The sequence below is a fragment of the Ambystoma mexicanum genome, chromosome 1p (assembly GCF_040938575.1).
Source record: "Ambystoma mexicanum isolate Mex_15411 chromosome 1p, UKY_AmexF1_1, whole genome shotgun sequence".
Lineage (NCBI taxonomy): Eukaryota > Metazoa > Chordata > Amphibia > Caudata > Ambystomatidae > Ambystoma > Ambystoma mexicanum.
In genome coordinates, this window is record NC_090921.1 from 1,225,136,349 (window position 1) to 1,225,150,766 (window position 14,418).

The 14,418-nt window shown below is 44.1% G+C and overlaps 1 protein-coding gene across 3 annotated transcripts in view; it reads right to left on the reverse strand.

Annotated features, from left to right (window-relative positions):
* The window catches only part of LOC138452259 (alpha-tectorin-like), a 79,634-nt gene that overhangs the window by 36,595 nt on the left and 28,621 nt on the right, over positions 1-14,418 (reverse strand). For 2 of the 3 annotated variants that reach the window (XM_069604959.1, XM_069604960.1), the window contains exons 3-6: positions 5,656-5,943; positions 566-622; positions 413-463; positions 239-310 (exon numbers count right to left, since the gene is read on the reverse strand). In XM_069604959.1, coding sequence (XP_069461060.1) covers positions 239-310; positions 413-463; positions 566-622; positions 5,656-5,943 — 468 coding nt within the window. The remainder of the gene's footprint in view (positions 1-238; positions 311-412; positions 464-565; positions 623-5,655; positions 5,944-14,418) is intronic. The other variant, XM_069604961.1, reaches the window with a different exon arrangement.

Below are 14,418 nucleotides of genomic sequence, written 5' to 3' on the forward strand. Positions count from 1 at the left end.
CCACAGCTGTGAGTACTGACATTTCCAAAGGCACGAAGGGGGCCGTAGCATTATGTAGGGCCATCTTACAATAGGTTAGTCTTGAGGAGTTTCACCAAATGTATGGGATCAGCTCTTAATTGGATGGGGGCCATGAGCATGTTTTCTAGGTTTTAGAAGCTGTCTGCATTATTTGGGAGTGATTTCCTAACATCTGGTCCAGATTCTAGCTCTGTTCTTCTTTGCTAGATCATTGTACCTGCTCCTCCTGATCCACCAAAGACACCACCTCCTAAAACGCCTCCTCCGCCCCCTCCAGATGAAATCCATCCTGAAGGAACAAGAGAAACATGTAAATTGGGGAAATCACTGTAGTACTCCAGTTCATGTTGTATGTACTATAGTCTTTCTCCTAATCCATCAATGACACCACCTCCTCCTCCTCCTGCTGCTCCTCCTGCTCCCATTCCAGATGAACTCCATCCTGAAGGAACAAGAGAAACGTGTAAATTGGGGAAATCACTGTAGTACTCCAGTTCATGTTGTATGTACTATAGTCTTTCTCCTAATCCATCAATGACACCACCTCCTCCTCCTCCTGCTCCTGCTGCTCCTCCTGCTCCCCCTCCAGATGAACTTCCCCCTGAAAGAACAAGAGAAACATATAAAGGGGGGAGCCTATATTGCAGTCCAGTTCACGTTTTGTTTGTCATAGTCTTCAGACCTTTTATAACCCCACATTCATTTGGCATCAATGGTCACTCAACCAGAATTGTTCAGGATATTCAGATTGGATTTTGACAACAGTGTCTACCTCCGTTTGTCCGAGAACACTCTGGCCAAGCTTTACTAAGTTCATAATGTAGACTGTTGACCAAAGCACTATTGAGGAATTCAATGCCTCTGACACTGCACTGTTTGAATTGCAATTTAAAACAAGGTGACCACTGCAGTGAACTAGAAGAAGCACTCGGACTACTTTGGATCATGATTTAAGGTGCTTTATTGAAATAACAGGAGAATCATTCTCTGGCCCTACCGCTATGTAGGAGGTTCCCTACCTAATATACTAAAAGTAATGGTGCTCGTCAATTCCCAAAAGAAAAGTCTGCAGTCCGAATCCTAACAACTAGCTGGCTCTATCACTTAAGAGATCTAAACACAAAAAAGGCAGCCATAGCAACGGCCTCTGTTGCTGGCTTCTGCCTGGCCCAACACGTAGATGACTCGGCTTCAGTCACCACACAGTGCTTTTAGGGATTTAATTCAGTAAAACACAACTGTACTTGTAATGTGTTATCTTCTTCCTTGGTATTGGAGGGCCTCCTGAGACTTCTAGTTTTGTTCTTTATCCAAAGGTGTCAGACTCCTCCAGGATCATTGGTGCATGCAAGACGCAGACCCGTCCTTTTATTATCAACTCCTCGTACCTTTTTCGGCTTTCAAAGCCCTGATATAAAGCACCCATATTCTTTTCACTCCATTTGACATAGGTCGTGTGCCCGTTCAGTTCATTCTTGCTCTCATACTCTGGTCGGCTTCCCCAGCCTTGGTATGCAATTTTTATATCTCTTTCACTTGTTCTTGTCACTTCCTCGTTCCCTCGTGGCTTTCACAGCCTTGGTATAAAGCACACATATCCTTCTTACTCCGCTCTACATTGGGTGTGTGTCTGTTCAGTTGTCTCTGGTTCTCGTACCTGGATTGGCTTTCCCAACTGTAGTCCTCTTTCTTTGTGTTTCTTTGGTTTCCATAAATGTGTTGGTTCCAGCAATCTGGGAAACTAACTTGCATAGCCCCCACTGGCATTCTCACATTGGCAGTGTTTGCTTCCCTCTTGGTCCTCATCTTAGCAGCAAAGGAAACCCGGACTTCTTTGTTTCGCTTGGTCTCTTCACTGATTGCTGGGCGTCAGGCCTACCACTGCTCTCTAGTGGGAACACCAACAAGGAAGACAGTTCTCTCTTCGTCTTCCTCTCATCTCCATCCTCCTCCTGTCCAGTGCATCTTGTTCAGTCGGAGCACCGGCTGTGGAGCCTCCAGCTAGCAGGTCTCACTTTTTATACGCCACTGCTGGTTCTGCGGCTTCACGTGGCACTGCTAAAGAGGCTTGCCTCGGCGTCGCAGTTTCTCTCCTCACTCTGTAGGAGTCTTTCTTCTCATGCAAGTCATTGGAACAGAATAGTGTCTGTCTTCTTTGACTATGGCATTCATACCATCTTCAGCATTGCTTAAAGCCAAAAGAGTAACAGAAGGGTATTTGCTGGTTTTAGTCATAACGGGAGATACCAGAGTCTTTCCAAAAACACCGACATAGGCAGAAAGGGTATTAAGGACTGGGAGTTTCATACTGGAATAGAAGTCCTTGTCCCCAAGAGGGGAGTCACTCCCATGAGTTCCCACTTGCCCAGACCCATGGGGTGGATCTTGCTAGCAAGCTCACCTCCCTAGCCTGAAAGGGGTGGCTCCACTCTGGAGAGAAGCAACACAATTACCAGATTCGTCACACCACCCACTCAGCCTTTATCACCTCATTGATGACCAAACATGGAACTCTGTGTCTGTGCTACCTTCAGCCGAGTGGTACCCAGTTATTGGCAAAGCCACACAGACAGAAGAGCAGACTAGGTGGCCACAGGTATGTGGTTCAGGCTTCCAGCTTGTAGACGGCCCTATTTGTTAAACTGGGAGCTAATACAGATGGCCTGACCTTGCAGAAATTCCTCAAGACAGTGATATTTAATGCACAGCCCACCTCTTCTCTCTGGTCCAACAATCTCACCCTAGTTGCAATCAGGAGGTCATTCAGGGCACCAGTGAACTTTTGAAATGTACATACTGAAATATTTGTCGGGATTACCAGGTTAAAGCACAGTATAATCAATATGCTTAATGTTTTATCATCATAAGCTGGGGTGGTCTTGGTGCTTTCGTGGGCAGGATATCTCATAGGAGGGAGGAGAAATAAGAAACACATCAATAGACGGACTGGGCGATGCAGATGGGTGCACGAGTATGGGTAGTACATGTCTAATGCAATCATCGCTACAGAAGAGCTCGGTTGTCAGGGAAGGTAAAAGGCGTGTTGTTTCTTTACAGACTCCACAGTGTAATTACATCTCTACCCACGTATTACCTCTACATGAGTAATTCTCATTCGGAATTTCGCAAACAAATAGTAATTTTCTAAGGTTATTGTTTGTTAGGCAATGTGGCCTTAATGGATCATTTTAAACAAACTGGTCATTTCAAGTGTTTGTAAATTCACCCAAATGGTGTGTTGTTCTAAACTGGCAGTCCATGAAAACGAAGAGTGGGATCTATTCACAGAGCAGTGAGGGCGGCATATATGTTCTTCAGTGTTGTGCCTGGAGTGTACTTCTACATCAGTAGGGATTGAGCAGTGTCCTCACTTCCTAAGCATACTCCATTTCGGAACGTCCCACCTTTCAGCTGGAGAAAAAAGAAATCCAGGGCAAAGTTCACGTAGACGGTGTATAGTTGCCTGGGGGGACAAGAAAGGAGTACAATCTCACATTTGACGTGCTCCTGCCCTTTCTGTTGACCCAAATCACTCTGCAATGACCCTTTGGTACATGAAGTTTCAATGCCCAACCAAACGTGTTGTCTCATTCTGCCCCACAGAAGGGCTACGGGAGGTGGAGTTCTATTAAATTGGCTAATAGTGACACCTGTTGCTACAGAGCATAGAAGTGGTAGCAATCCAGCGTGAAGCGCTATATGATAACACGCATTATTATCATACTAGTATTGCAGGATAAGGACACTAATGTAGCTCAACTTTCCTTACAAAAATCATTATTGTGGATGCTCGAAACCCACTATTTCCCAAATAGCTCGATATCTTTTAGAGTTGATAATTTCCTAAAAGGGGATAAAACTACAAGTATCTCAACTTATACTATAAAAAACTTCTTTGCATTGTTCAACCTAGAATTTGCAGATTAAAGAGTGAGGTTCAGCCAATGGAGTGTCTGCATTGACAGTTCAAAATAAGCACACAGACACTGGGCCTCATTCTAACTTTGCTGGTAGCCTGGCGGTAGAGCCGCAAGCATACCAGCAATTGTTAATATCATTTCCGGCACTGGACCCGGCGTCATTGATTCCCGAGTGCCAGAGTGATGGTGTAAATCCTCATTCATGAAGTCCCATACAACTCCATGAGAAGATTTGCTGTCATTACCAGCACCGAATGAGGGCTTCGTTTTGCCGGTGGGGCACCTGGCTTACCTCCAGTCAGCTGGAGGTAAGCCAGGTGCCCCACCGGCAAACCTGTAGTCGGCCGGTCCGGTAGAGTGCCGCTATACATGAATACCAGCACTTTTTTACCAGACCGGCTCTCCCAGAATGAGGCTCAGTTACCAAACCAAACCTGGCTGGATATCTATCTTCATGGATCATCCAGTCAAGATTGAATAAGCTAATGCGTTTATAGAATACTCCAAGCAGGGTAGTATTACTCAATGTAATGGTACTCTATTTATCGACCTCAGTCTCACCAGGCAAAACAGAGATATCTGGGCATAGCAATGAACCCACCATGTCTTTATTTTTAATGTGATATGTTCAAAACAAATGGAAACCTTGATCCATTGGAAATGTACCAGGCCTGATTCACAGGGATGTGCACTGGAGCAAATCTGAAGGTGATTGTGAGCAGCTGTGCTTTGCACTGCTAACGTATTCCAGGTTCACAACTCCTACAACCGGAGCAAGCTTGGATATGCCCAGAACAGCTCTTGGATGCTCACATACAAATGTGATTCACAAAGATTTGCTTACAGGCAACCCAGAGAAGCTGCAGGCAACTGCAGATTTGCTCCATTTTTAAGCTTTGTGAATGAGGCCTACGTCAGCAGGTGCAGATCTAGGTTGCTCTCAGGCTCCTCCAGATTTGCTCCAGGGCAACTCTTTCTGAATCAGGCAGATGGTGTCCAGTCGTGCTAAAAGCTTTGCTCTTGTGAGATTGAGAGGAAAGGGCTGCCGAAAGGCCCCTGACTGCTTTTAGAAGGTGAAGCACCTTTGATCAAGTAAGAAGATACTCTTGGCTCGCAGTCGTCCGCGCTGCATTAATACAAGAGCAACATTTTCATCAAGTGACATTGTGCATGATGTCCTTTCCATCAGCAACAATGTCTTTGGTGTTACTGCATGGTTTATCTGGAGTGCGAATCTGTGTTCTGGCAGCAACTTAGTTTGCTTACGTCAAGAGAAGAATTTGAGTGCATGAGTATAAAAGAGTCAATTCTTCTTCCAATAATATCTGGATTGTAATTCCAGTTGGACACAAAAGTTATATAAAAGCTAGATTCCCTAATTACATGGAACATAACCATGTACCAGAATATGAAAAAAGAAACAAGAAAAACTTCGGTTTTACACCCACTACTGCCAAAGATTGGCATAGATTGACAAATGTACAGTTTGAATAAGCACGCCTGATTTCAATGGAGAATCCCTGTGTATTGTATTTCATTATAAGATGCCAATCCACATCGATACGATTGGCCACATCTTAAGGCACTTGAGCGAGGCACAATTAAGTATTTCTACTAACACAACATTATTTGTCAGCTGACCGTTATGTGCACGTCTCCAATGAAAGATGAAAAAAGAGAACTTGTGAAACAGGTTGAGCTGCATTTCACCCACCTCCACTCCATGAACCACCGCCTTGTCCTCCACCCATAAATCCTCCAAACATTCCTGCTCCTCCTCCCAGAACTGGTGGTGGTCTTGGTTGAAATCCTCCTGCTCCCCCTCCCAGAAATGGAGGTGGTGCTCCTGGCAGAAATGGAGGTGGTGCTCCTGGCAGAAATGGAGGGGTTGCTCCTGGCAGAAATGGAGGGCGTGCATGTTGGAATCCTCCTGCACCTAGTCCTAGTCCTAGTCCCATCCTATGGTGTCCTTTCACATCTGGTGGCAAGGATACAAAGAGCCCTAGAAATGAAAGCATATAGAGTTAGGGACAAGCAGACACGTGCTGAACAAACATTGCACCTGAACCATTAGCACTTGTGTAATTTCACTTGCTCCTACCGCAGGCGCACTGTCGCATGAGCCCAATCAAAGTATACATGACAATAAGAGTTGATTGTGTTTTTACTGAAGCATTTTCACCATGATTTTTTCTACCACCATTTTATTTACTGATTTTTGTCGCAAAATGCAGGAGGAGACCCTCCACTTCCCTCTCTTATCGCCAGCCACCCCTCACACACTTCCAATTTCCTATTGCCCCACCCAAACAACCCCCTTGCATTTTGCTGCACAAATTCACTAAGAAAATGTCGTTGATACACCCGCCTCCTTCTGCTGTACCAAATTGCAAGGGAAACAGCATAGATCATGGATTTTCAATTTTACAACAACATGTTGCTCTTGCATAGAACAAGGGTCATCCTGACAAAGGAGCGGGGTGTTAGGGAAAAAGGAAGCCCTTGACATCGGATCAGGGCCCACTTTGCTGGCCCTCTGTACATGTGTGCTTTGTTTAGTGGGGCGTGCTTCAGCAGACGACGCGTGAGCCTCCTTGTCCATTAAAGAAGTCCAACAAGCAGCAAATGGACCACTTTCATCTCCTGTGCTGCTGCTGCAAATTCTCTTGGCATCGCAAAGAGACCAAGTGGAGACATCTCTGCAACCTTCGTGGCACATGTCGTATGTATCATGTGTTGGAGTTGGCTGGGCAGCACATTTTATTTATTTATTTAATTTTTTTGTTGTTTATAACGTGCCTAACACCGTACCTGAGTTTGGTTTCTAAGCGCAGATACAGGATTCAAACCTCTGTTGCCCTGCGTGGTCTTGCTTCCAAGACCAGCGCATTGCCCCTGTTCTATCCTCTGAACACTGTCGATGTTCACAAGGGGTGGGGCTCCTACTGTAGTGGACAAGAAAAACTGTGGACGGTTATCAGTGTTTCCAGGGGCCTGTCTTAAGAAGGCAAAGGAGGTGTGCAACTCATTCTGCCACAAGCGTCTGATGGGGGGTGATACATTGACTCGGACTCAAGGCAAGTGTGGGCCAGACGTGGCTCCACCCATGCCCGGGAGCAATGCGGTGAACCTTTGGGGTTGGTGATCTAGGTGTATAGAAAGGATGAGGCGGCAGCTACTTCACATCTCAGTGACAACATTATAACCTCTAGTGGTGACACCTTGGATTGATGGACTGTGGCTTCTTGGCCATCGACCCGAAATAAAGGCAAGGAAGAAATATTAATAGAAAAATAAAACCACAGATGAACATAGACAATGCTTTAGATATATTGCTCAGGAATGTATAGGAGTTTGTGTTTGAGTGGGCAAAGCGATTCATGGTGTAGCTGTTTGAGTTGCAGCAGTATTGTGATTGCAGGCAGCCACACTAACCAGCAGAATCTGACGGCTACTTCCTTCCTGTGTTCCGCCGTGTCCATTTTTCTGTGAGCAGACCAACAGAAATATGTCAACGACAATCCCTATCGCTCTGCTGATTCAGAGAGAATGCCCAGGCGCACTACCCATTTTTCACGCCATATCCCCAATGCTGGGTGCCCTCTACCTATGCTTGGGTGCGGGGCGTTCTACTTAAACAGGTGGCAAATTTTCAGAGGGTCGAGCAAATCCTTGTTTAGACAAAGGGAAAGAGAGTTTTCACAGCATATGTACAACATGTAATCTAGTAAGCCCAGCATGAAAGTTATGATTTTTAGTTTACCAACTAAGTATTACTTTAAAAAAAAATGTGTTCACAATACAAGCGCCTCGCTCATGAGCTTGCCCTTATAGCTTTGTCTTCATCCGTGCAAAGTGCATTGGGCACATGCTCATCCTTTGGTGCCCAGTGGATATCAAAACTGAGAGTTAATTAGAAAAGTAAAGGGCTCCCTGGGGAGGGATGCAACACCCTCAATTCTTTCTCACCCACACATGATATGATATGGCATTTGTAACGCGCCTATACACAAGTGTTTCAAGGCGCGATGAGGCAGGGGAGGGAAACAAGGGGAGACAGACAACGATCCTACTAGGCCAAGTGTCATTCAGATCGCGCAAGTGCATGGGTAGAGGGGAAGGGAAAAGTGCAAGGGGGAAAGGGAGAGGGGAAAGTGCAGTCAGGGTTAGTAAATACAAGATAATTAATAAGGGCCAGCTGGTGGCAAGTGCAAGATAAGTGCAGACAAGTGCTGGGAAAGGGGGGCTGTAGGGATACAGAGACAGTCCCGTAGTGCAGGGGTTGCCAGGGAGGTAGGGCAGGGGAGAGAGGCTGGGCCACGGACCGAGTTTGGTGAGTGGCCCAGTTGCAGATTCAGTGCAGTTTCAGTGATTAGCCAGGGAGAAGGGGAGAGAAAGCAGAAGCAAAGAGGAAGGTTTTGAGGTGCTTCCGGATGCGGAGATGGTTCTTCACATCAGATAGGAAAGCCTGGGTCATTGTGGGTAAGGTCAGGCGATGGCACTGCGTGGTCACACTTCTGGAGAGAATGAAACAGCACTCCACTTAACTGCGCCTATCTGGCACAAGTTAATATTCAGGTTACAGACAAGACTTGATTAAATATAAGTCGACTAGATCCTTCATGGATGGGAAAAGGCAGTTAAATTGGCATTTTGTTTAATTTGAATTTTTCAAACTTACATCATAAAATATAGATAAAACAAATAAAGTGTGGGCATTGTGAGAGCATTTGAAACAGGATTCGAGTTCAGCCCAAAGGCTGCCTCCAGACGTTATAAAGTGCACAATGTAATTTGGTACCTAGTGAAGAGACCCACTTATAAAGTGTTTTTTTCTTTCTTTCTGGTTGTTCAAACACAAAATCGCCTCCTGTGCCACAGGAATGCAATTTAATACAGCAACATAAGTCTGCACCGCCTACTGTGGATAGTGTCCCAGAGAACAATACCTACAAACAAGCCCGTTGGGAGATTTAATAGGCTAACATAAGCACTATTAATAGGAATTGGTTTGGTAAAATCCTAACACAAATCTTTTGGATCCCCAGACATTCAATTCTTTCTAAATTGTCATTGTAAATAGCAGTGTGTTAATGAAGCTGTACAGAAATGGGAATACGTGTTTGCTGTTTGTATGGTAAGTGCGAATTAAGTAGGATCTAAACTTGCATGAAAAAATAAGAAGTGCTCTGACATATTCTCTGGCAATACATTAATAATATGCATACACATTACATGATACATTAATATTTTGTATTTGTATTAAACAGAATCACTCTACATATAATGTTTTTCTACATGAATTCGTATTGTTTTGTTTGTCATGGATATGTTTTGGACAGAACAGACAACCAAAGCTTGATAAAGAGTTTATGAGAAATGTACAAGCTTTGTAAAATGTAATATGGGGGGCTTTGTCAGTAGTCGAAGTAGGAAAAAAGTAGGTCAACTTGGGTCTTGTTTGCAATGCATAACACTTGAACACTTGTGGAGGCAGGTCACAGGCTTTCACCTAGTCTGGACCCAAATGGCCTTTTATACTTACAATGTCAATAACATGAGGACTATTGGGATTGGTAACAAACAACTGTCACTGAAGAAGTAAGAGGCAATTAAGTGTGCATTCTCTTCTATATGAATGGTTATTATTTGTATAAAACCAGTAGAAATTCAAAATCGGGGCATATTCATTGATGACTCGCAGAAATGATGATATGTGTTTTTTGTAGCATGACGATTTAAGGCAATCCTAAAATGGTGTCTAGCTATAATACCTCCCCTCTCTCCCCTTGCCCCCAGTTCAAAGACATAAAGAGAATGAACTACACAAAAAGACATTATTTGGCAAATGTAGTTTTGGTTGTGTTATTCTTTATGAGTTGAAACTGTTATATTTTGTATGCTGCTCGAGTTTTTTTTTTAGTAAAGGAAGAAAGCATAATCCTTTGCCTCTGTGTCTTTAATAGAATCTTGACTTTCTATAACGCTAGTGTGGAAAATCAATATTTTTAATTTGAAAAGTGTTGGGTTTGAACCAATTAGGATGACAACACTGTTTGTACCATATTCAGATGTGTACTTATTACGATAACTTGTGTGGTTGTTAAAATACGTCACAAATTATGGAATGTAATAACATATACATTGACTGTCTTGATGTTTTTGATACCAGACATGTGAAGCAGACAGTTTGATAAAACAGTGTTGAGTACATACAAAGCCAAGGATTGTTCTCCCAGAACGTTTGGTGAATGTTAAGAAGTTTTCCCATTGTTTGAGATTATGTTTAAAAAGATACAGGGTGCACTTTATTTGTATTCTTAAAATATGCTGATGAATCAATAATGTTTCTTAAAAGCTTTTCAGCTTTATTCAAGCTTAGAACAATACTCTCTGTAATGCATTGTAATTGCCGTGATAACTGACGTTGGCCCTCATTAGGACTCCGGCGGAAAACCATGGTGCTATTAGCACCATGGTGCTATTAGCACCATGGTCGATGCCGTAGTCCGCCACGGCGGAATGGGGAATTACCACCCCATTCCAAGGTTGGCGGGGCAGTAATTCCCCATGCCACCATGGCCCTTCCCCATTCCCATTTTTGCCCCATAGGGCATAATGGGAATGGGGAAGGCGGCAAGTACGATACCGCAAATTGTGGTACGTACTTACCTCGAGAGTCCCTTTGCGGGCCCCTACTTTAACGGTTGGTCTAGACCAGCTGTTAAGGTGGGGTCCTGCAAAGGGACCTCGTAGTAAGGCGTTAAGGGTTTAATGGCGCTGACACCTTTTACGGCGCCGGTAACCCCTTAACGCCTGGGTCCTAATGAGGTCCATTGATGTTAAAAGATGGTGCCCGCTAATATATAAAGTTATGGTTCACGCTTAGATGGTCCGTCATCGATGCTCGTGACACCAGACACGTAACCTAGTCTGACATAATGTGCTGCCAGAAATATACCCAAATACCGCAGGCCAGCCAATTGTTACCTACTATATCATTCACGCAGAAAGTATTACTTGATTGGCTGATAGAACCTGGTTTCAGAAGAGTGCTTCCTTATGGAACAATCCAGGGCTTCAAATAAATGATAGAAAGCTTTATTGGAAGAGCTGGATTTTCAAAATGATAATGAAGGTGGGTTATGTTTTAGAAGATACCTTTAATAGGATGAGAGAGAAAAGACAGTTTAGATGTGAGAGACCAAATGAGATTTAATAATTTAAGTGCACTAATGTCGCAAAGAATTCTTATGACAAATACTCTTTTAGCTGATAAACCAGAGTGATGCACGCTATTTGACTCCTCTCCTCCAATGGTGTCAACCTTTCTCATTACTTATGCCGGTAGGAATTGAAATTGTTGATTGATGGGATCGTTTGAGACAGACACTTTTACGATAGTGGAATTTGATTTGAAACAATCTGGCAAAATGACAATTACATTATTTAGATAAAGATATTTTGTAGACATTCCCTTTTGGAAGACGTGGCATCAATCGGCCATCAAACGCCGAAACCGGTTGAGGAGCCCATTCAAAATAAGAAGGATGAGTTGTTCACAGCAGTTGCCCAAAGACTGCAATTTATATAATAGCTTTTAGACTAATTTGCATTGTTGTACGTTCCCACAAAGCACAGGATGTGAAGTGTAACTGTTGTGCTATTTATTATGCAAAAGTACAGTAAAGTGTATAAAGAAGGATTTCACACCACCGTGTATGGGGGATTTGTTAGGTTAACGAAAAAATACACCATGGAAGGGCTCTTATAAACTGCTATTAAAAACATGTGACTTGAGGTTTTATGTTTTGTTGCTGGTTTATCTAGAAACAGTGAATTGTTCACACACAAATAATTAAGACTAAAATCACACTAATGTTTCCCGTGCAAGACACTTATCCATTCTTTGTGCCATCTTCCTGACCTCGGAAATGTGAAGTCTTGAATCCTGCAAGCCAGATCCAGTCCTGTAACCTGTTCTTAACTCAATGAGCTATCTTAGTGAATTAGATATATTGCAGGCTATGTTTGCCTGTACCGTCTCGTGGATTGTGTGATTACAGTTATAGCTCTCTAATGTACTTTTAACACTGTTCGACCTGGCTTTGTTTCTGACACAACTAGACAGTCACGTTACCGAGATGTCTAATCATTTACACGCGCTAGATCCGGCTCAAGATAATAAGCACTCCCTCTCGCTGGACTCAAAGTTACAACAGCATATCACCTTGTCAGGACGGTGGCTCCGGGGGCACAGAAGACAGCCAGAACAGAGCGCAGTATGTTTGGAGGGAACAGTACTGTAGGGCGCAGTAAAAAGAGTGGCAAACGCACTGAACAAAAGAAGCGCCCAAGTGAAGGTCAGTGCTCACAGTTCAGTGCAAAAATATAGGAAGCAGTTGTCCTGGCTCTCAGTATCCATAGTTTTTTCTCGGGAATAAACCTGATTTCAAGGCTGCACGTTCCAAAAACTAGAAAGAGACCAAAGGATGTTGCTGTGGTGTCTGTTTTCTGGAGAGGAAAGGAAATCAGTGCTATATCCATTTCAGCCAGAAGAGGGGGCTGGAGCATAACAAGCGCATCTCTGGTTATAGGCCATCGCACTCGTGGAATTCAAACAGCAGTTTTTATAGCGACAAACACTCCAGGACGTCATTTCACCAAAATGCCAGGGGTAGCGGAAGTGACATCACATGACCCTTGACCCCAACCCTGTGATGTCATTTGACTCATCCCAAAGTGATATCAAGGGAAGCAATGGAACACGACCTTTCAACCGCTGACAAAACAGGAAGTGGCATCACATAGCATTGTACACGAAGAAAAATATGGTTGATATCACTATCATGTGATGTACATCTCATACAAGAATGGATTGCATATGTATCGTTAAGATCAGTGTATATAGGCCCATATTACTAAATTACTGCGAGTGCAAGCAGAAGTCCATGACCAAATGATAATGATGTGTTATTATATAGCACTTACGCTTAATTGCTTTATATAGAAAAAAATGTACACCCAATATCACCCAACCTGTGTAGGTACTCATTTATCGACCTCAGAAGGATGAAAGACTGAGTTGAGGCATTTAAGAACAGACTAAATCAGTGACTCGCCCCCCCCCCACCCCGAAGTGTGCCTGAAATAAACCTTTGAATAGTCTAGCAATTATTGTATAGAATTCCAGAAAGACCCTTTATTTGGTATTCCTATTCTTTCTTTTTTAGGGTCATTGCTGAAAGTGTTAGCCCTGTGGCACTCCTGTTATTTTTCTTCTTTTTTTTAAAGGTGCCTGAACAAGAAAGCCAGCCACTGTAGAGGTAAAGAGCCACATGGTGCTTGCTGGCCACAGCCCAGGAGCTTGCAGTACCAAAAAAAAGAAAAAGACAGAGGTCGCAAGGGAGACCACAGAGGTCGCAAGGGAGACCACAGAGGTCGGAAGGGAGACCACAGAGGTCGGAAGGGAGACCTCAGAGGTCGCAGTTGCGACCTCTGGCGACCCCTAAACGACGTCCCTGCAAACACTGCTCAAGGAACTGTCCAGAATAAAAACATCTTCTGTCACAAAATGTCGGATGTACATTGTGTGGGAAATGAGGAGGTGAGAAAGGATGTGCCCGATGATGCACTACAGGGATCAACTGCAGGGCTTTGGCAGAAACTCGCTGTTCCCATTTTGTATGCTGCTGCAGGTGCCTTTTCCAAAGTGGCAGATCACAATGTCCCTGCTGCTCTTGAGAACGTGCGAAAAAATGAAATGACTACTGGTCGGCAGGAGTATAGGGATTATTGGCTGAACCGCTTACTCATGCTCACCCTACTGCTAAACAGTGATCCCAATCATAAAGGAAAGCAGACACAGCCAGATAGGTACCCTTCCTCTGCCCTGTGTGGTACTGAGTGCCAAAGAGGAGCTGCAGGGCCTGTAACGGTTTGAAGGTATCATGCATGGTCAAAGTAGTTCAAAAGCAGCTTGATGCGATAGAAGAGGATTCCAGCTGCTCTTGGACTTCTCATGTTGCTGTGAGTCCCAATCCATGGGCTCTAGGACAAGGTGAGTCCTACTTGCCTTGAGGTCCCAGTCCACGGAGTCGGCTTGCAACAGTATGGGTCTCTTCACCACCAGGTAGGATCCTTGTTTCAGTTCAGCTGGCAAAATGGCAGGCCTTGGTCCACTTCTGCCTCTACCTCTATGTCAGAGGACTTTACAATCGATTGCACTCCCAGAGGGGCTGCAAATGTGTATTCTCCTTCTTGTTGAGGCTGGCTCCCTAGCCTGCCATCTTCCCCCACCCTCTGTTCCCTCTTTTTTTCTTTTTTAAATCCCAATCCCCTTCCCCAACCCCATTTACCTGTTGGTTGCGGCAGTGCACGCGCCGCCGCAGCTTAGCTTTTCAGGCTGCAATGGAGATAGAAGAGGGGCACCATGTGGGGCTCCATCTTCTACAACCATGATGGCCATCTTAGAAAA